At 38.6% G+C, this 20,791-nt stretch overlaps 1 protein-coding gene across 1 annotated transcript in view; it reads left to right on the top strand.

Annotated features, from left to right (window-relative positions):
• Positions 1-5: 5 nt before the first annotated feature.
• TEX11 (testis expressed 11) overlaps positions 6-20,791 on the top strand; it is a gene marked incomplete at its 5' end in the record, with an annotated part of 34,920 nt that continues 14,134 nt past the window's right edge. Inside the window, 15 exons of the mRNA XM_009881811.1 lie at positions 6-56; positions 2,182-2,266; positions 3,457-3,536; positions 4,003-4,083; positions 4,166-4,285; positions 5,779-5,859; positions 9,343-9,428; positions 10,825-10,882; positions 12,462-12,557; positions 14,072-14,153; positions 15,953-16,031; positions 16,762-16,913; positions 17,602-17,687; positions 18,876-19,013; positions 19,793-19,895. Of these exons, the coding sequence (XP_009880113.1) occupies positions 6-56; positions 2,182-2,266; positions 3,457-3,536; positions 4,003-4,083; positions 4,166-4,285; positions 5,779-5,859; positions 9,343-9,428; positions 10,825-10,882; positions 12,462-12,557; positions 14,072-14,153; positions 15,953-16,031; positions 16,762-16,913; positions 17,602-17,687; positions 18,876-19,013; positions 19,793-19,895 (1,378 nt within the window). The remainder of the gene's footprint in view (positions 57-2,181; positions 2,267-3,456; positions 3,537-4,002; positions 4,084-4,165; positions 4,286-5,778; positions 5,860-9,342; positions 9,429-10,824; positions 10,883-12,461; positions 12,558-14,071; positions 14,154-15,952; positions 16,032-16,761; positions 16,914-17,601; positions 17,688-18,875; positions 19,014-19,792; positions 19,896-20,791) is intronic.

The following is a 20,791-nucleotide window of genomic DNA, read 5'->3' as shown; positions in this document are numbered from 1 at the left end:
AGGAGCTCTCCCAGGCGGGGGGTAGCGTCTGTGAGGAGGACGGGAGCGCGGCCGAGGCGCCCCTCGCCAGCGCGCCCGGGGAAACGGGGGTTCCCTGCGCCCCCGGGCGCGCAGCAGCGCTGGCCCAGGTGGGTGGCTGCCGTCCCGCAGCTCTGCCGGCGCGGCCTGCCGCCTCCCGCCCCTGCCGTCGGGCCAACCGGAGTGTAAACAGAGCGGTTTACTCTGTCGGCTTTTAACCCAGTAGCGTGAAAGTCCAGAATAAAGTGGGAAATGTTCCATTTCAAAAGTGTGCGTAATAATGGGGAAAATTACTAGTATCTGGGTGATGTTAAGGTTTTTATCATTTCGATTTTTTGGTAGTATCGCATTGTCATTTCAAGTTAAACTGCAGGCACAGAGTGCTGATGCGTTGAGAGTTTGGTACTGGGTTAGAGGAGAGGTCCTCATCCTGAATGCAGATTCCCATAATGATAGCAGGTACCTGAGGAAGAAGAAAACAAGCAAGTGTGTTGTTTTAACCACCTGGTAAACCCAGTACGTAATATTAGAGAGGGAAGTACCCATTTTCATATGTTATGAAAGTGAATTAGGTTGTTGTTTAAAATGTTTTCAGGTTTTTTCACCTGTGTATTTTCCCTGTATATTTTTTTCCCTGTGTATTTCTTCTAGAGGAGTGCTTAAAAGTAGCAAACGTCTACTTTAAAAGGCCTTTTTCAAAAAGAAGTCTGATGAGTAAATAAACTCCATGAATCTGGAATAAAAACAAGACCAGCTGAGATGCTGTCCAACCTTTTCCTCCAAAATTATATTTTGAAGAGAGTTTTAATATTGTCTAAGGAAGGCTGATTTTGAAAGTCCTAAACTTGTGACAAGGAGCAAGATAGGTTGGCAAGTGTCACAACAGAAAGTATGTTTAGTGCACCATGTCAAGAAATACAGGAGCATAAAACTGGTATCCTTCAGTTCTCCTGAATCAGTTGGGCTGAGTTATTTTTATAGAAAGGAGAAATCATTAATTTGTAATCTTACCTGTTCAATAAAAGGGGCCATAAAATGTCTCCTAGTTGGGCAGGAGCATATTTGTAGGCAAGATTTGCCAGGGATACTAGGGTCTGAAGTGATGGGAAGGGCAACCCTTCAAGCTGGGTTGTTAAACGAGCTTATTGCCTCTATGTAGGACTGCATTATCTTTTTAACAAAAGTATATAGTCAATAGCCTTTGCTCTGTGTTTGCTAATATCTGAAGTTTCCTGGCGTAGGTACTTAAACTACTTAGTTTTCTTCTTGATAGGGAAAAGAGGTGAAGCTTTACTACAGATAAGTTTTCAAACTTGATACAATTCTTACAGCTCTTTTCCAATTCCTTCAAATTTTTCAGCATGTATTTAAAATGTACATAGTGTATTCTGAAAGCTGCCAGTTGCATTTTGGACATGGTGATGTGCTATTGCACAAATTTTGTATCTGTGAGTGTTTGTGAGAAAACTTCATCCCAGATGGGTAGGGTAAGTGAGGTAATGTTTTGCTAAGTTTGGAAAAGGACTTGGTAGAAGCAAAGGTTAGAACATTTCAGTAATATGACAGATCAATGGGATTTGTTTAGGAACATACTTAAATGTTTCTGAAGTCCATCACTTCACTTACAGAACTTGCTATTATGCATAATTTCAAATTGGAGCTGAAGGCACCAATGGATGATATGATCAATACGTGCTATTGGTCATATGGTTAATTAGTTCATTTTAGTTTCAGGTCTTGTCAGCCTTGGATTTACAGTCATGTTCTTTCTTGCGTTGCTTCATTTTAGAAGTGCTCTTGTATTTTTAGAAGCGAAATAGTCTTTCATAAGACAATATATCTTATGAAATACATTTCTGCTTATTATTCTTCTGAAACAATGGATCTGTAGAAAGAATGGTCCTTACTTTTAGCTGAAGAAATGTTATGTCGTCGTTCAGCATGCCTTTTTCTTGAGGTCATTTTCCCAAGTCTCCCTATGGGAGCACGTAACGGTTTCATGGAAAACTCACACCTTTGACTCCAACCTAAAAGGAAGTTGCATGAACATGTGGACAGATCATTACTGTGATACATACGGAAGACGGTTGCTTTTCCAGTAGTGAATTTCAATGTGACCCAAATCCAAGACAAAATTAAATCTAATGGAATTCTCCTACTCAGGTTGAAGAGAGTGCGATAAGCCTGTGGAACTGGGCTGTGACCAAACACACAGGTTCTGTGGTCAACGATGAGCAAAGAGCTAAATGTACGTGAGTGTTCTATACCTTCGTAAATGCATTTTGTGTGCTGTAGAGGAAAAATGCTCTGCTGAGGGGCATGTACGTAGTGCTGTAGATTTGTTTGGATCTTTGCAGGAATGTAGACAAAGGAAAATGTACAGCTGGGCTTGAATAAACAGTTCAGGAAGGAGCATGCTGGTGTTCTAGTGGTCTCCTTGTGACAGAGAGTCAGCGTAGGCATTCTTACTCTCCCCCTTTCTGTGCCAGAGCATCAATAAAGAGGTGATGTGACCAAAGGAAGTTATAATTTGCCTTCTAATGCTATGGCTTTAATTTAAAAATGTATGGAAATAACAAGAGATGTAAATTTTAGACTGTTGGTCACTGAGTTTGTATCAAGTGAGATTGTTTCTTTAATGTAACTATCTCATCAATGTTTACATACAGAAAAACTCTAAATCTTCTTTTTACTTGCCTGCTTTAGCCAGGTACACAGCTGGTGGGTTTGCTTGGAGCCAGGAGCAGGGCTGGGGGAAAGCAGAAGTGAGCTTTTGGTCTTTTCCCTCAGTCTGTTCTTTATGTGGTTCTACAGGATTGCAGTATCTGGCCTACGTTTTTGTCTTGAGGGATTATAGTCAAAATTATGTATAATCTGCATCATATAAATTATAGCAGGTAAAGGGAAAAGGGTAAGTTTACACAAAATAAGTAGTAATTGTAGAGCATAATGTTCTCAGATCTTTTATCACAGCTGAAGGGCCAGGGAGAGGCTATTTTAAATACATTAAGTGCTGTCTTCTCCATCCCTGATGTATAAGGAAGGCCTGAAAATATTTTTGCTTTTTACTTTGAAAATGTAAAGATTATTAAACTTAATTTCCCTATTTTGCTGAAGGCTGTTTTGAGGCTCTCAAGACATGTTACTGTAAGCACCTGCAATGTAATTAAGTCTTTGAATACCATGTATTTAACTTAAATTCTCTCTAAAGTGTTTAATAGGTACTTTTTTCCTTATTGCCTAAAAAGCAGTTTTAAGCAGCTTGGCTAAAATTCAGACTGCTTTGACTCCTGAAGCTTTCAAATTTTCCTCTCTTGTAATTTAAAATGGCAAGCAGTCTTTCTGAGAAAGTCAGGCTCTGCCATATCTAAAAAAAAAAAAAAAAAAGAGAGAGAAGAGAAAAGGGAACTTATCAATGCCTGCACTGTTTTCTTGCAGTACGGTTTGTTGCTTGCAGACTGGTATGCCTTTGTGAAGGCAGTGATTCTTCGGAGGGAACTATTCGAAGACAGATTTTGGTAAGGCTAATGGTGGGTGAGCAATGAAGTACAGTTGATCACCATGGAAACCTTCAAACCTTGTTAGGGTTGCTTTGGAAAGGGAGTGAAGTATACCTGTAGTTCTGAGGAATATACATGCTGAAGAGGCACCTGTATTATCACACGGATACCTTGCTGAGCCAGTGAAGTAAGGAATTCCTGGACAGTGTGGTTAGCATCACGTTTTTGTCATATGGTAAAATGTTATATGAGCACCATATGCATTTATTTCAGTATCTTACAATATTGTGTAGTAGGGCACTGTAAGTCTTGGCTGCATCTAAGTGTTAAGGACTTCATTCAGATGTGAGAGGCGCTTGTCAGAAATTGAAGACCCGAAATACGTCTCTTCTACGTAAGATATGTGCATCAACGAGATGAGATCTAACATTGCCTTTCTTAGAAGTAATTATTTTTGCAAAGCATTTATGGTTTTCTCCTTCAGATGTCTATGAAAACTGGGAAAGGATGGATTGATATTGGAAAAGCTGATCTTGCTGACGGATTTCTAGAGATTGCCATGAGTGTAAGTCCTTTTCCAGTTTTAATTTCTTATAAACACACCTATTTGTAAGTTCCATGGGTGATGCCTATGCTTTGTTTTCCAGCGTATAGAAAAACTCTATGCAAAGTTAATTAAGGAGAGCGATGGTGAAGCAGATATTCATGTGCACAAAGCTGATGTGGAGAAGAACCTCTTCAAAGTACTCTCTTATCAGGCTGAATCAGTACGTGTTCTTCCCAGTTTTCCTTATAAGTCACTAGAGGTATAGAGGGAAACTCTGACCCAGTTGTTACATGTGTGAATGCTTGGCGTTGAAGACTTGCTGAGGGATATATTTCCTTCACTTAGATGTAAGATAGCAGATCTCGTGTTTGCATTCAATGTTGCAATCATTTAATGATTTTTAATTTGCCTAATTTATCGCAGTCATTTCTGCTGTGGTGTTTGTATCTTCTAGTTCAGATTTGTTGCTCTATGATTTGGCTAGCATGGCTTTTTATAATACAGACATCCACCTTTCTGAATCATAAATGTGTCGGTTCCAAAGGTGTCCTGTGCTTGACTGAAGAAGCGGGATAGGACTGGTGTAGAGCCTGGGTCCCCCCAAACTGCATTCATGTAACATATACACAGCAAGACCAGTCACTTTGGGAAGCTCATTATACTGTGCTAGTGTTTGCAGCTAGGTTGATGGGAAGTACGTGAAGGTAGTATTCATCGTGGCTGCAGATTGCTGAGGTTTGTATCTAACAAGTAGATATTATAAGCCCCATGTGCAAAGTCTTCTGTAACATAACTTTCATGACTCTTCAAACTCATGAACATCAAAGCTATTAATATCATATGCTGTCAGAGATCTTTCTATACATGTATACCCTCTCTTCCATGACCTCATGCATGCTGCTTTTCACATATAAAAGCTTTAAACAGTGGGAGAATCAGTATAAAATGAAAAGATCTGCAAATAGTGAGTTCCACGACATTTAATATTTTCTTTAAATTTCAACCTCTGGCAGCATACAATGAGGTAAGAATCATGGTGATAATTATGAAAAAAAAAAAAGCCTAGAGCAATATAAGAGAAGTTTGAAAAAGTGCTAAAGGTTTTCTAGGGGATCAACAACACAAATTACAGTAATTCAAAGGATGTAATTTAGAGATTCAAAGTTTTGTGAGGCATTGTTGTACTTGACTGAAGTTTCTGAGTACTTTTATCAATGCTGTAGAGTATTACAGACATATGAGTGTAAATATGAAAAATCTAGTTGCCTGCATTTGTTGGTAACACCACTGACCTCAGTACCTAGAAGGGGAGAACTATCTCCAAAATTCTCAAGAGCTTTCCTAAACGGACCAAAGGAGTGGCCAAAATTTTTAATTTGATCATGGGAACAAAAGACAACCTTAAATTATTGGAGAGGTGGTTTAAGATTTGCTGGATGATTGTGTCATCTTAACATCAGAATGAACTTGTCCCATGCATCTGGCCTTTTCACACTACCTGCCTGCAGTGTTTTTCTGGATGCCTTTATCATCTGGTGATACATAGAAATATACAGTATTATTGTAGCTCTGTAAGGACAGATATCTAATCCCAAACCTAGCTTTACTGAATGTGAAAAACCCAAGTTCTATTTTAGAGAATCAGTTTTTTAATGAATTTTAAAGAGAAGTTGCTCACTAACAGTTTGTTGGCATGCTCTACTGCTTTCTTAGGCAGTTGCTCAAGGGGATTTTCAGAAAGCGGTGATGTGTGTGCAGCGCTGCAAAGATATGTTGATGAAATTGCCAAAAGAGGTAAGTGAAATCATCCCTTCTTTATCATTCCAAACTCTGAAAATCTGCTTTCCTCTCGCTATGTTATAGAATGACATATGCCATATAAAATTTTGAAAAGTTCTCTCTCAACTGTGTATCTCTTCTGTGGCTTCTTAGAGATTTTCTTACTTAAAAAGTTGCATTAAAGCAGCAGGTTTTTTCTTCAGATTTCATTTTTTTCTTGTTTCCCATAGTTTATCATTCAAAATAGAATGATAAACTCTTCCCAAAGAATGAGAGAAGACAAATCAGCAAGCAAGGCAAAAAGATTTGTAAATTGAATATGCCGCCTACTCTTCTACAGAACCAGCTGCATTTTCTTGTATATTCTTGATCTTGTATATTGCTTCTTCGCTTGTACACATGTGAAGTTTTATCTGGGGACAGACAGGACAAGAGAAGAACTGAGTTTACTAAATTTTTGATGTGCAAGTCTATCACTACCCTCAGTACTAATCTTCATGAAGCTGTAGAGCTATGAATGGAGGCTTCCCATTGCACTAAACCTATGTTCTTTGTAGTTCTTGTGTCACAGAACAAGGTCCAGAGAAAACAAAGTCTAGCATTTGCATACTACTTTGTTTGCAGAGTTAGGAGTCTAATATGTTTGTATCAGAATATACTTCCCCACATTTATTTTCATTTACTTTAATGTTTTCCCAGTATGTAGGAAACATTTTGTTCCTGTCTCTGTGGTACAGGTAATAAAATTCGAAGTGGTAGATGTGAATCCTGAGAGGGGAATAGGGGAAATACAGTTGGAGTTTGATTGGATTTTTGACCAATTAAACTCCAACCAATTTTAAATTGGTTTTTGTGATCTGCAGGCCTTGTTCAGTGCATCTGAGTGCACTGTTGCAGTCAGTTGCAGTCAGCTTTGATTTGGTTCATAACAGCAGAGCTTCTCACTGTGAATTGTTGAAAATGCTCACTGGGGTCTTTGCGTTACTGTTCCTCATTTCATTTTAAATGAATTTCATGCTTTCTGCTTAAACTCCTCCATTAAATAATATTAAACTTCTCATGATGAATGCTCTTCACAAACCAGGAGCACTGATGCAAACAAGGAAAAGGTTTCTGATCGTGAGAGATACACTTTACTTCTGGTTTAAAGAGTGATGCTTAAACAATGAGAAAAAAGGAAAGAGCTAGTGATTGCTGAGTGGCCTCAAAACTTCTCAACCACTAGGTAGCTGTCAGTCCTTAACTCCTCCAGGCTCCCGTTGTACCAGAGAGCACTCGCAGAGTATCACAAGGAGATTGTTGCGTTATGGTAATGTATGGTACCACAGATCAACTGGAGGGGATTTGCAGCTTGTGGATCATCTGATCATCGTCTGTGAACCATAACTGGGAACTCTTGCCCTACAGGGTCAAATGCCAGAATTGTTCCAAACACTTGTTGTTCAGATAGGTGCCAGGTTTATGGGGATATTTAGTGTTACACTTGAGGCCTGGAACACAGTCATTCACTGAAATAGTATTTTAATTAACTTTTGAAATACTTTTCTTCCAAGTGTGCAAGTAAATGAATGGGGTATGCCACAGTATGCCTACAGCGTTATGCTAAACACTTCGCATGAAACCCTCTCAATACAGTAACCTTTCTATTCTGGAAAGAGCATCTTCACAAATGAACTCATCAAAAGTAAGGGTTTCACACTAAGAGTGGGGGTTTTTTTGTTTGTGCATAATGAATCTGTGCTTTTGTGTCTGGATTGCAATGAGATAAACAGTAACTTTGAGAGATGTAGCACAACATCTTGCTTCATTCTTGCTTGAGGATTTGGAATCTGTAGGCACTTGCAAGAAACATCATTTATACTTGGAAAAGAAAGTTACTGCAGAGGCAAAATGGATGTAAATATTGGCAGCCTGTTAGCATATAAAATTACTTTGCTGTCTCTTCTTTGGATGAGATATAACAGCTGCAAATCCTTTCAAAGGAAAGACAAGTTGTTATGAACAGACATTGTCAGGATTGACTGATAAAGCAGAAAACGACAGTGTTCTGAATAACCAAGCATTCAAAAGCAGTTTTCTCCTGAAACTTGTAGTGTGGATCATCCTTTTTCAACCCCAAAGAGATGTGCTGGGAAGAAGCAGACTATGGAAGAGGCAGTCCTTTTCACGTAACTGTATAAAACTTTGTTGAAGTTTTTGAAAATGAGGTTGTAATATTCCATTTTTTTTCTCTCAAGTTTTAGTTTTTATTGTTTACTTTACATGGTCCTAGTCCTTTCAGCATGATTTCTTGAACTCTTCAACCTCATGTTGTGTCAAGGTGTCAAGAATCTGAGTGTTTTGCATGGCTTGGACTGCCTAATGATGCTTCACTTTCTCACACAATTATGATCACATTTTAGTCATAGAATCACAGAATCATAGAATGGTTTAGGTTGGAAGGGACCTTAAAGATCATATATCTAGTTCCACCTGCCTGCCATGGCCAAGGACACCTCCCACTAGACCAGGTTGCTTAAAAGCCCTATCCAGCCTGGCCTTGAACACCTCCAGGGATCGGGCCTCTAGAGCTTCCCTGGCAACCTGGGCTAGTGTCTCACCACCCTCAGAGCGAAAAATTTCTTCCTAGTATCTAATCAAAATCTCCCCTCTTCCAGTTTGAAGCCATTTCCCCTTGTCCTGTCACTACATACCCTTGTAAAAAGTCCCTCTCCAGCTCTCCTGTAGACACCCTTCATGTACTGGAAAGCTGCTCTAAGGTCTCCCTGGAGCCTTCTCTTCTCCAGGCTGAACACCCCCAAGTTCCTCAGCCTGTCCTCCTGGCAGAGGTGCTCCAGCGCTCAGCATCTTCTTCGCCTCCTCTGGACCCACTCAAACAGGTCCATGTCCTTCTTGTGCTGAGGACTCCAAAGCTGGATGTGGTACTCCAGGTGGGGTCTCAGGAGAGTGGAGTAGAGGGGCAGAATTCCCCTCCCTTGCCCTTGGTGGCCACGCTGCTGGGGATGCAGCCCAGGATGTGGGTGGCTTTCTGGGCTGTGAGTGTGTATTGCTGGCTCATGTTGAGGTTCTCATCCACCAGCACCCCAAAGTCCTTCTCCTCAGGGCTGCTCTCCATCCATTCTCCACCCAGCTTGGATTTGTGCTTGGGATTGTCCCAGCCCACGTGCAGGACCTTGCACTTGGCCTTGTTGAACTTCATGAGGTTTGCACAGGTCCACCTCTCCAGCCTGTCCAGGTCCCTCTGGATGGCATCCCTCTCCTCCAGCATGTTGACTGTGCCACGCAGCTTGGTGTCATCAGCAAACTTGCTGAGAGTGCGCTTGATCCCACTGTCCATGTCACTGTCATGTTCAGTATCCCCTTGTGTAAGGTCAGAAGTGATAACAGTGGATATATCTTGAAAGTAAAATGCATTTTCAAGAACCTTCAACTGGACTGCCATAGATCTAACAATGTTTCTACAAGAACATTTCTAGAAGCAGGAGTCTTTTTTTGCAGACCTATTACCTGTCAATCCTCTGTTACAATTTTGGAGTGGAAACATATGAATGGAAGAGGTATGAACAGAGCTCCTTCTGGCTCAGGTAATGTGCAAAGACAAAATAAAATCCTGCTTTTGAGATGTAAAAACGTGTGAAGGGGGAGCAAGGGAAAGTAGAGGTTTAATTAAAAATGTGAGAATACAAGATTTTAACTGATTCAAATTAGCTGAGCAGATACTTAGTGACTGTCATACTCTGTAGCCTAACATTCATGTCTGCTTTCCAAAGAGATTATTGTTATGAAGAGGCTGTTCCCAGTTCTTGTGCCGTTCATAAATGATAGTGAAGGGATTTGAAAACTTTGGAAAAGAGTAGATGAATTCTTCTGACTGGTTTTAAATGGATTTGGTTTAAACAGTATTTGAATATCTCATAGAGGAGGTGCTTCCTTGAGAGCAAGTCATTGACTGATGGAAGATGTAGACATCAAGATGAAAAAGGAATACTTACAGATGGTTTGGGTAGGGTCAAAATAAGTATTGTGGTACTACTAAGGAAAGAAAAATGCAGGCTAAGAATGTCCTTGTGCCAAGGTCACAGCCTCGGATCAGAAAATTTTCTTTATTTCTTCTTGCTCTTTTTCTTTTAAATAGAAGAAAATGAATGGCAACTTATCAAATACAAAATAGTTGTAGTCACATATATTGTCAAAGAGGATTTGTAGAGATGCTTAGAATTAATTACAGATGGTGCTTTGGAGATTATTTTATATTTTATTATTGGGGAAAATTAAATACTGAGTCCTGATGACAAAATTTGAGGAGGAAATAAACCTTTGCAAAGGGCAAATAATTATCTGGAGAAAGAGATGTAGCTCCATCTAGTGGGTTAAGATTTCCCTGTACTGAGAATGTATTACATTAGCAAACACATGCCCACTTACTGATTTTCTTTCTAACAGTTCTTCATTCACAGCATTTGCAATCGAATCTGGTTTTGTGGAATTACTACTGCATTTTTTTCCTGGGTGGTCCTTTGTGCTGTCATTTAACTTTTAGAAAAAGAATGGGGAATCATGACTCGCAGTTTCTCTTTCTGTCTCTGCTATTGACTTGCTGTGATCTTCAGACCGGATCTTGTATAAATTTTATGTATGACTGTCTTGTATGTCAGGTGAGAATGAGAACACTTGCTTCTTCAAAGCCCCTGTGGTTAAAACTGATGAAGTGTACTGAAATGTTTGAATAGAGGATGTTACAGAAGATGGTGCATCAGGTTAAAGAAAGTGATTGAGTACAATTTTTAATGTGAGGATTTAGAAAGAAAACAAAATTTTCTGTTCTCTAGTAAGGGTGAGTACTGAGATTACTTTGTGTGATTTACGTGGTTTCTAACTGGTTAGAAGTGGGAAAGGATAGGATTGTTGCACATATCAGAAGGCTGGCTGAATTTATCCTTGTCAGCCTATTTAATTCTTACTTTCACTTATCATTGATAGCCAGAGTTACGACATTGGGAAGACGGACGTGAAATATTCTGTTGGCAAAGAAATGCAGGTAAGAAATAGAGAAATTGCTGTTTATAAATAGGAGGATTTTCTTAACTTGACTCCACTGTATCATCTGCCTCTGCTGTGTAAAACCTGACCAGCAATTCTTTGGCTGCCTCTTTAGAGCCATCTGCTATGAGGTTTGGCAACATTGCAAGTTTGGTCACTATGAGCGTCAGTCTGAGAGTTCAGTCACTGATGGGTGCCCTTAAATCACATTTGAATCTAGTGTTTCATGGAAATGAAATTGTAGAAAGTAAGGATGAAGTAGACCCTGAAAGGCTGTCTCTTCTTCCCTTCCCCCTCTTCTTTCAAGACATCATCAGTTACATCTGGGTCATTTCTGATAGATCTTCATCTGTCTCATTCATAAGCCTATTGCTTCTTTTACTACCCACAGCAGATATGGAGAAGATTTTAATATCTTCCTCTTTATATAAATTATTTATATTTTGAAGGCCATTATCGTGTATGTCTTTGAGTTGTGTTTTTTTTTTTTTCTTTTGGTGAAGTTTGTACCTCCTGTTTCTTTAATTTCTTCCTTCATTCATTTTTTTCTAGATCTCTGATTTTCCTTGCTACCCTTCTGTTCTCCTCTGAACTCTAGTTGATTCGTGTCCTGTGTGAATTGCAGTGCTGAAGACTGGATACACTTCAGAACTGAGCAATCACTTTATATGTCTGATGCTATTAAAGGAGAAGCCACTGCCTGAGCATTCACACACCATTCATGGTGTCGCACACACATACGCTTACTCTCGGGTGCCCTTCCTCCTTCTTCAGGCTTGACCCTAGGTTTCCCACAGCAGAGTCTCAGGCGTCAGATTTTATAAAATAATTAATTTAATTGAAAGGTACATCAGCAAGAACAGCCTGGGCTGGGTGCCTCCAAAGAGAGGGACCCCAAACAAAGAAATCGCTGGGCAATTATACCCTTGTGATCTCTACACCTGCCAATCATGCGCTGTCCAGGTGTCTTTTAGTCCAATGGTGACTTTTGGTCTGGGGTCTTCTAACATCTTATTGGATTTTTTTTTTCTGTGTCCAGGCGGGCATGCTCTTATCTTGTTGATTTGCAGTTTCAGCCAAGGATTGGAGCCTCCTTATCTTCTGGTTTACACTCCTTGTGCACCTGCACTCGCTGGCAGAACATGGAGAACATCAAGTCCCAGACTTGGGAAAAAGACTACCAAAACATCAGTGTGATATCAACATCTTTCCCATACTAGAAGACTAAACACAGCATTGTACCAGCTGCTAGGAAAATTACTAAGAAAAATAACTCAATCATGGCCTAAAGCTTCACCTAATCTAGCTACTTATGCTGAGTAAAGCTAGGCAAACAGCACAAATCACACCATATTATAATCCTAAATAATTTATTCTAATTAAAACTTAATTATTTACACTAAACAAATAATATCCCTAAACAATACCAGGCAGGTATTCTTTTGACTCCAAGAGCTATTATTTTTCATTACCTTAAATTTTAAGTCTTTTGTGTTCATATGTATGTTCATGTCTGGCTGTTTTTTTTTCCTGCTCTTCAGGTGGCATTTTAACTTCCAGTTTGTTTCTCTTTTCAGGCTAAAGTGCTGCGATTGTTAGCTACAGCCTATTTCGAGTGGGATTGCAATCTGTATCTTGACAAGGCATTGAAAGCTATAAGCCTGGCCAATCAGGTAATAGACTGTTACTGTATTTATGGTGCGCAATGGTCAAAACTCAAGCATTTATTAACATAATAATATGGATCACATTTATCACTGGTGTGTTCTCCTTGACATCAGACAGAAGTGTGTTTTATTTGCTTTGGTTTTCATACTGGTATGTATGTTTTGGTGTTCCCAGCTTTTTTGTAGAGAATTACTTCTCTGTGTGCAGGTGTAGAGCTGTCTAGCTGCCTTGTATCTATTAATAGTGATGTCTTTTGATAATGATACGACTAAAATTTCTCAGGCACATATTCAAGAAAACTGTACAAGCGGAATATACTGCAGCATGGTCCACTTGAGATTTATATAGCAGCTGGCTTTTTATGCACCAGACTTTTTGTCTTGCTTTGGGTTGTGATGGATTTGTCCATACTACATTTTGAGTCCCCATCTCATTATCTGTACAAATATTTGAGCAAGTGCCAAATTGCACTTTACTAACATGACTGTATTTCTTCTGGAACCTGAAAAATAAGCTGTATAAACATACCGGCTACCCTGAAGAAAGTTCATACATCTCTAAGCAGTCACTACAGTGAGTTTCCTTGCTCTTGTACAAATGCTGTTTCCCATAAAAGACTTGAATTAATTTTGTGCTTCTCTCTTTTCAGGTTAGTTAGAGTAACTTGAATTTGAAAAATTTATATTTGTCTTTGGTTGACCATTTTTAAATTTCTGTTATCTGTTTCATGCAAAACAAGTTTTAAGTATGAAGTCCTGTTTTAAATAAAAGCTCAAATTCAGTTTTCTACACGCTTTTAAAACTTTCAGACAGATAATAATGTACGTGCTCATGAGATCAGGATAAAAGGCAGTGCATTTTAGTAATTCAAATAACATGCTGCTACAGTATGTAAGCCCTTTGCAGTTTTTATTGTATTTACTTTTGCAAAACCTTTTGAGGTGGAAAGTGGTTTTATCATAATTTCTGATAACGTGTGTTCTGATATTGCATGAGGGTATGGAAAACTAGAAGAAAATTTTTATTCTAGAGTCTGAAATGTGCAGTGTTTTAGCGACAGCTCTAGTATACAGTCTTCATTATTTCCATTTGTTCCCATTGTTGTTCTGTCTTACATTTTGTATTATTATAAGCTACTTTGAGTTCTGCTTGTATTAATTCTAGAGTAATCCAGCCAATTCACACAAAAAGCAGGAAATGTTTCTATCATTAAGTATTGTTCAGCTTCTGTTTGTAAGTGTTGGGCCACAGCAGCATAAGAATCGTGTATCTCTTGCTTTCATTGTCCTCATGGTCTTTTGACAGTATAAGAATAAATAATAAAGATGCACATTTCATTTAAGAAGAAAATATTACCAGTGGCTTACCTATTGCTTCAGTCATTAAAATGGAACTGAAGAATACAGTGGAGTGTATGTCATTTCCTGATATTTGTCTGTGTTACAAATGTGCTGGACTCTCATGGGATCCGTGTTCTACCAACAGCTGTCCAAGTAATGTATCGTTTTTCGTTGCGCAGGAGAATTTGCATCCAGCAGGATGTTTTTTGAAAATTAAAATTCTTCTTAAAAGTGGAGCATCAGATGAAGATATCAACTCAGGTATCACAGCTCTGAATGGGTTTTGTAGTAAGGTCATACTACTCCATATCCAGGAAGATGGCCTGGGTTGTAGATAGAAAATAACAAAAAAAAAATCCCTTTCTCATGTGCTTTAGAGGAATATTCATTAGCTAAATGTCATTCTGGTTTTGGAGTGCGAGACATAGTAGTCAGTGTTCACAGAGGAGTTATCCAGGTGCTAATGTAAGTTTGAAATAAGCATGATTTTATTTTTGTTGAAAGTTTAACTAGACTTGCTGGAAATAGGGAAGGGGGAAGAATCTGAAGCCTGTTAGAATGAAGACAGTGAAAATATAGCAATGTAAAGGTATGGTTTATTCTAGACATATGCCTGAGGTTACTCAAAAAGGGTGAAGGTGGATTGTCTCCTATGCAGTCAGCATAGAAGGAAGGCTTGTGAAGTATTGCTGTTCTCTGTGTGTGATTTTGCAGATTTTGGCCAAGAGGCATCAAGTGCTGATCAGTGTGTTGTAATAAACCTGTGTTACCAGAGTTTAGTTTGTCTAGGGCATATAAACTCTTTTCTCCTTATTCCTTAAACTTGTTATTTGAAGAGAACTAATTTTTCTGTTGGCATGACAGGAGAAGAGAGTTTTCAGGGGGACATTAATATAGAAAGGGTAATGTATCAGGAGAAATTTATTTCCATTAATAATGAAATCTTATGGAAGAGAGTCTTTGTACTCTTCATGGTTGGAAAGCATCAGATGCGTAATGAATGCTCTGAGAAATAAATGTAGGATGAGATGAGGAATTTCTTGCAGAGAGCTGAATGGTTTGAATGCTGCCAGGCTAACAGAAATGAAAACTCCAGATTGCTCCTGGGGATTTTCAGCCAGCTTTCAAGTGGACAGTTGTTCAAAACTTACCATTGCAATAGTTGGCTTCTGTTCTGCAGTTTGAATTGTGAAGCCATAGTGTTGCCTATCAAAACACACTCTGCTTATATTTAGTAGCACTAAGACTCCAGTCAGTTTTTCAAGCAGGTTTATTAATGAGTGCATGCCTGTCTTTTCTTGTATGGCTGGCAGAAGAGAGTGTTGTGTCCGTGCACTGCAACTTCTTTCTCTTGTGAGTGAAGGTTCCTGCTAAGTTGTAGGTATTTGCCTAAAATCTTGTATTGTGCACTTGTACACAGGTGCCTTAGAAGTGCTTCCTTTAACAACTGTTACAGTCATGTCCCTATGTGTTCCTTTTCTGATCTCATCCAAGCTACAAATGTATAAATCTTGTTATTAATCATCCAGCACAGCTAGCAATTTTTAAACTTTATCTGAGTGGTCTAAAATGGATCCCTAATTATCAGCACAAGTCAGTTCAACGGCTGATGCTAAAGGCATTAGGCTTAAGTCGTTCCCATTGCCATGTGATACCACCACAGCCTGAGCACTGACCTCAGTCTTAAGTGGTTCCTGCTGGATAAGGATGAGACATTTTGATGGAACACAGCTTGAGGCAAAAGTTTGTGCTACTAATGCCTGTGATGTTCCTGTTTAAAGAGACAGGGCTAGAATTCCAGGGCTATCAGTCTGTCACCTCTCTGTAGTACTACATTAATTGTACAGTGAAAGGAAAGTCAAAGCACAATAGACATGTTTTATTCTTCCTTTTGTTCTTTTGTTTTATAACTATTATATTGGGGGGGGTTGTCTGTTTTTGATTTGTTGGTTGGTTGGTTGTTTTTTTTTTTTAAAGAAGCTGTAAGACGTAAATGGTAATTTGAGCAGTTAAGTGTCTAAGTTGATTAAATAATCTCAACTGCTTTGTGTTCTGTCTAGCTGTTGCAGTATTCCTGCACCATGAGATGTCTTTAGACTTTTGTTTGAATACTGCCAAACTGCTACTGGAGCATGGAAGGTATGAAAGCATCGCTAAGTGGGGTGAACACAATATTTGGGGTTTGCTTTTTTATAAGCAAAGAACATCTATTGTACAATGATGCTTTATTTTAAATAAAAACTCACAGAGGTAGGTAAGCAGTTTTGAGAGGGAGCCTGTCTTGTCTATAGCAAAGTGGTACACATTATGGCAGCAGCAGAACAGGATGTGAAATAATGTTGAGTGGCAATTTGCAATGCTGTAGCCTTTCTTTGGAATGATAAGATTCTCCCTGTGTAGTTTTAATATATGTCTGGAATAATATATATATGAGTCTGGAATTATCTGACTGAAATCTTTCTTCCATATTAACTACCTGACCTTCACAATGAAAGAGTTTGGAGTCCTAGAATCATTTTTGCGAAAAACAGTATAAGGATGAACAAGTTACTGCAAAATAAATCGAGACATGAAATTTCACACTGTTGAATGCTCCATCATTGCTTCTATCTTGCAGTAAATTCTTACTCTTTCATCGTGAGGAGTAAGCTCTCTTGTGAATGCTGTGGAACAAGTATGTGCTAATAGGCAGTTGCTACAGAATAGATGAAGTGCAGTGAATTCATACCTTGGCTCACTCTGTCAGTATGATTATTTGCCAGTAGTATAAATGAGAAACATGCTGTACGGTGTGAATATGTTATTTTTTAGAATAGAAAATTAACAGCTCTTCTTGTGCAGCCTCTTAAAAATGCATCTGTGTGAATAGGGAATCAGTTGGTTTTGATTTTCTGAAATCTGTTGCTGAAAGATTTGAATCTTCACCTGACCTTGGAAAAATTACCCTGCTGCACATCGAGTTCCTGTTGCAGAATAAGAGGGAGCTGCTTGCTAAGCAAAAGGTTGAAGAAATTATTATAGGTGTGTATCCATCTTTTGCTCTTGTTTACTGAAAGCTGGATTTAGTTGACTGAAGTCTTGGTTTCTGATTTTCACTTTTTTGCTTATTCTCGTCTTTCTTTCTGTGTTTCTTTTGCATGGCAACTCTCCACTTCCATAACAAATGACAATCATGGTAAAGCTCAGGGTTAAATACACTTGCTAGGACAATTCCTCCTTCTTAGTGTAGACTGTGTGTGACTGATATGTGTGGGATCAGAGCATTTATGAGAAGTTCCGTGTAATGTTAATACTTTGTCCATCCAGCCCAATGTGCTTGTGTTTGTCAGTATTAAAAGAGGTTTCAGCAGCTGAATAACAGGTTTTTTTCAGGTCTGTTGCACCTGTAGCACTGTAGTATTTTTTGACTGTCAGATCTGCTGGAAATCAGACTGTATTTTATGTAGCATTGAGTTAGGTGCAAGAGCCAGATTTACATTGTTCAAGCATGAAAATAATTATTCTCTTACCCACTGTTTTGGGTTTTTTTTTGTTGTTTGTTTGTTTTTTCAGAAGCAGGATATGAAACACTGAGTCCTGGCTGAAACTATTGCTATGTCAGTGCTTTTTGTTGTAGGCTATGGGACAGTCTTTCTCAGATAGTTCTTAAGTGTTTCTCAGTGTGCTTCCTAAAGTTCTTGTAAAGTGATGATTTGCAATATCTTTGCAGGTCATTATACTGGGAAACAGCTCTTGCCTGAAGCCTTGAACCGGCTGCACATCATCTTGTGGGACAGAGCTGCCAAGCATTATGAGGTTTGGGACCAAACAGTATTGTTGTTATTTGTATCAGTGAAAATGAAGATCTGCTTTTTCTGACCTCTTTGGAATGTCTGGTTTTGGTCAGAGTGCAAGCTGCTACTAAGACCCCTGTTCCAGTTGGCACTAGTTTCATTTTCTTCCAGCTGGGTGCTGTTTTCCATTACAGCATCAACTTTTAGGTAGCCTCATCTCACAGTTTGTATGGGGGAACCGTTATGGCCGGAATTGATCCACCAAGAAACCTGTGTGACCCAACATTCTGGTTCTGTCCTGGAAAGGGTACAAAAAACCTGAAAATATTCTTTACACTGGGCTGTTTATTTTATAATTTCTACTGTCTGATGATCAGTTGTTGCTTTAAAGAGCGTTAAGTGTTAATCATTTGTACATTGATTTTCTTTTTAGCCTAAATATAAAGTAGCTTTGGATGCTTACATTGTATCTTGGGTCACATACATTCATACTGTGTGTATATATAAGTTGTGTTATTCAAAACCAGATACCTTTTGATTCTGTCAGTATTTGGAGAAGATGAGCTTATGTCCTATTCTTGTATTTCTGTCTTATGCTGGTTTCTTGAATACATAAAGAAAAACACATGTGCCGTTTTATTACCTCTCATCTGTGTAGCCAAAAAGGAATCTTGCTAATGACATAGCTTTCTTCCTCCTAATTTTAAAATAAATTCTCTCTCCAAATTGGAACTATAGTTGGGAGTACCATCTTCGGCGTAGTATCATCAAGGTTCACAGTCTAAATGGGATAAACACTTTTGTCTTTTTCTCTTAGTTTCAGTTGCTTTGTGTCATGAAGAAAGAATTATTATTTTTTTAAAATAATATTTCTGGTTTGTATTTTGTCATAAGAATGTCCTTTCTGGGTCAGAAGAATGACCCATCTAGTCCAGTGTCCTGTCTTTGATAAAGGCCATAAGAATAAGCAAAGAGTAGGAATAGGTAAAGCGTCAGTTCTCCTAATGAATATTACCTGTGTTGTGGGACCAATGATTGCTCTTCTGGGGGAAAGATTACACTAGAATATACTTGATTATCTAAATCTTTCATTTCCTATGACCTTTTTTTTAAAATTTCAGATAACATAGGCAGTTTAATTACCCAAATAAAGATGTGTTTGTTCTTTGCATTTCTTCTATTTTGTTTTTTGTTTTTTTCAATTTCCTAGGCAAAAAGCTACTCTGAAGCTCTTCACTGGTACAATTATTCTGTCAGCTTCTACACACCTGGGCAGATAGACCAGAACTTGGCTAAGCTGCAGAGGAACATGTCTTCTTGCTATCTTCATCTGAAACAAATTGACAAGGTATATATAATGTATATGTATACATATTTATTTATTTATTTGCATTGTTTTTATTTTTGTAGCTGTGTCATTGGGACTTAATTTACATCTTTGTTACTGTATTTTGCTTTGAGAGAGGGAACTGTCTTTGCCTGTCTTGCATCGTCTGGCAGAGACATGTTGTTCATCTTATCTGCCGTGGAGGCCTCTTGTATCCCCTATCATTCTAATGGGGGACACAGTCCACAGGTTGTGTGACCATGCCTCAGTATGTCGCATTTCTTCTCAGATTAGAGGTCCTCCTCTCTTCGAGACAGATGAGCCTGGGCAGGAAAAATGTTTGACGTGTCTCACTGGAACTTCCACAACAGTGTGTTAGCCCTCACCTCTGCAGAGAAGTGCACCTGCTTTACCTATCTAGGCCATCTGGTTTGGGGGTGTTAAACTTTACAGTTCAAAGTGACAGAAGGGAGTTTAATTTTTCATCATTCTCAGGGCTTCTCTTCTTTTCTGGTTGTGTAGCTCTTAATTTTGAGGAATTGGCTTTTTCCTCAGTCTGGTCGTTGTCAGCCTTTGGTGCCATCATCTGCTCTGGTCACTTTACTTTTCATTCCAGGGAAGGTGGTGTCAAACCAAACTTCTTGAGTAATTATAGTATTGTGTCTTGAGTAATTATAATAAATATCAACAACGTAACCATTAACATTTTGTGTATCTTTTTAGCTCTCTTCTATTGCAAGTCATATTACTGATTTCAAGATGTCATTGTACTGATTTCCTTTAATCTCTTCTGTGAATAGGCTAAAGAGGCAGTTAAAGAAGCAGAGAGGTGTGATCCAAACAGCATCTTTACTAAATTCAGTGTCTATAAGATTGCAGTGATGGAGAAAGATACTGATAAAGGTAGAACTTAAAGGGTCTACTATGAGGAGCAAATGTGCCAAATATATTAGAAAACACTAAGCAGATTTGGCCTGTTCATCTTGAGAAAGACAATAGAGGGAAGCTAGAAGAAGGGTCTACAAAGTCATTGAAACTGTCAGGCTGTAGATTTAAACTGTCAGAGTGGGATGCTTTTTGCACGCCATATGTAAGGTGTGGAGTCCATTGCCATATCTGACACTGTCTGGAAGGAGCCTCTGGCTAGGAAGTCTCTAATCTTCTCATGGACAGAAGCTATAGTAGCATCCCAGGGTGAGAATCATCGTATATTTACTGTTTCTAATATTCTTTTGTATTCACATACAATATAAAAGAAGGATACTGAGCTAAATGAACCTTAACGGAACCATTATTTCTGCTCTTAATTTCTCTGGGCAATCAGAGCCTGGAGTTACTAGACAATACATGAATTACTGAGATGACTTACAGAATGACATATCTCTGTAGACTCTTCTTTATAATGAGTTCTGCCATTTCATATTTTAATGAGAATCTTAGCTTAAGTAACAGAAGTTGAGAAATACAGTCTATACTTACTTAGAATATAGAGTAACACGCAGAGCTTATTTCCCAATGAGTTCTGTGCCAATTAATTGTTCTCTATACGTCTTTTTAATGACAGCATAATTTGTTCACATAATATAGAGTGGGAACCACAGCACAGTGTGAACATAAAAGCAGCAGCACCCTTAGCATAAGCCAAGATATGGGAGCTTGGAATCATGCCCAGACAATGTATTAGAGAAAGTCTTCTGTCTTCAGTGATGAACAGTTATTTAGCAGAACAAAATTAAGGATATGAGATAGGTTTCATTTGTATGGCATCCTTATTTCCTTAGATTAGTAGCTTGGAAAGC

Source organism: Charadrius vociferus, unplaced genomic scaffold (genome assembly GCF_000708025.1).
Source record: "Charadrius vociferus isolate BGI_N301 unplaced genomic scaffold, ASM70802v2 scaffold472, whole genome shotgun sequence".
In the NCBI taxonomy this organism is placed as follows: Eukaryota; Metazoa; Chordata; class Aves; order Charadriiformes; family Charadriidae; genus Charadrius; species Charadrius vociferus.
This window is presented reverse-complemented; position numbering and strand designations above follow the sequence as displayed.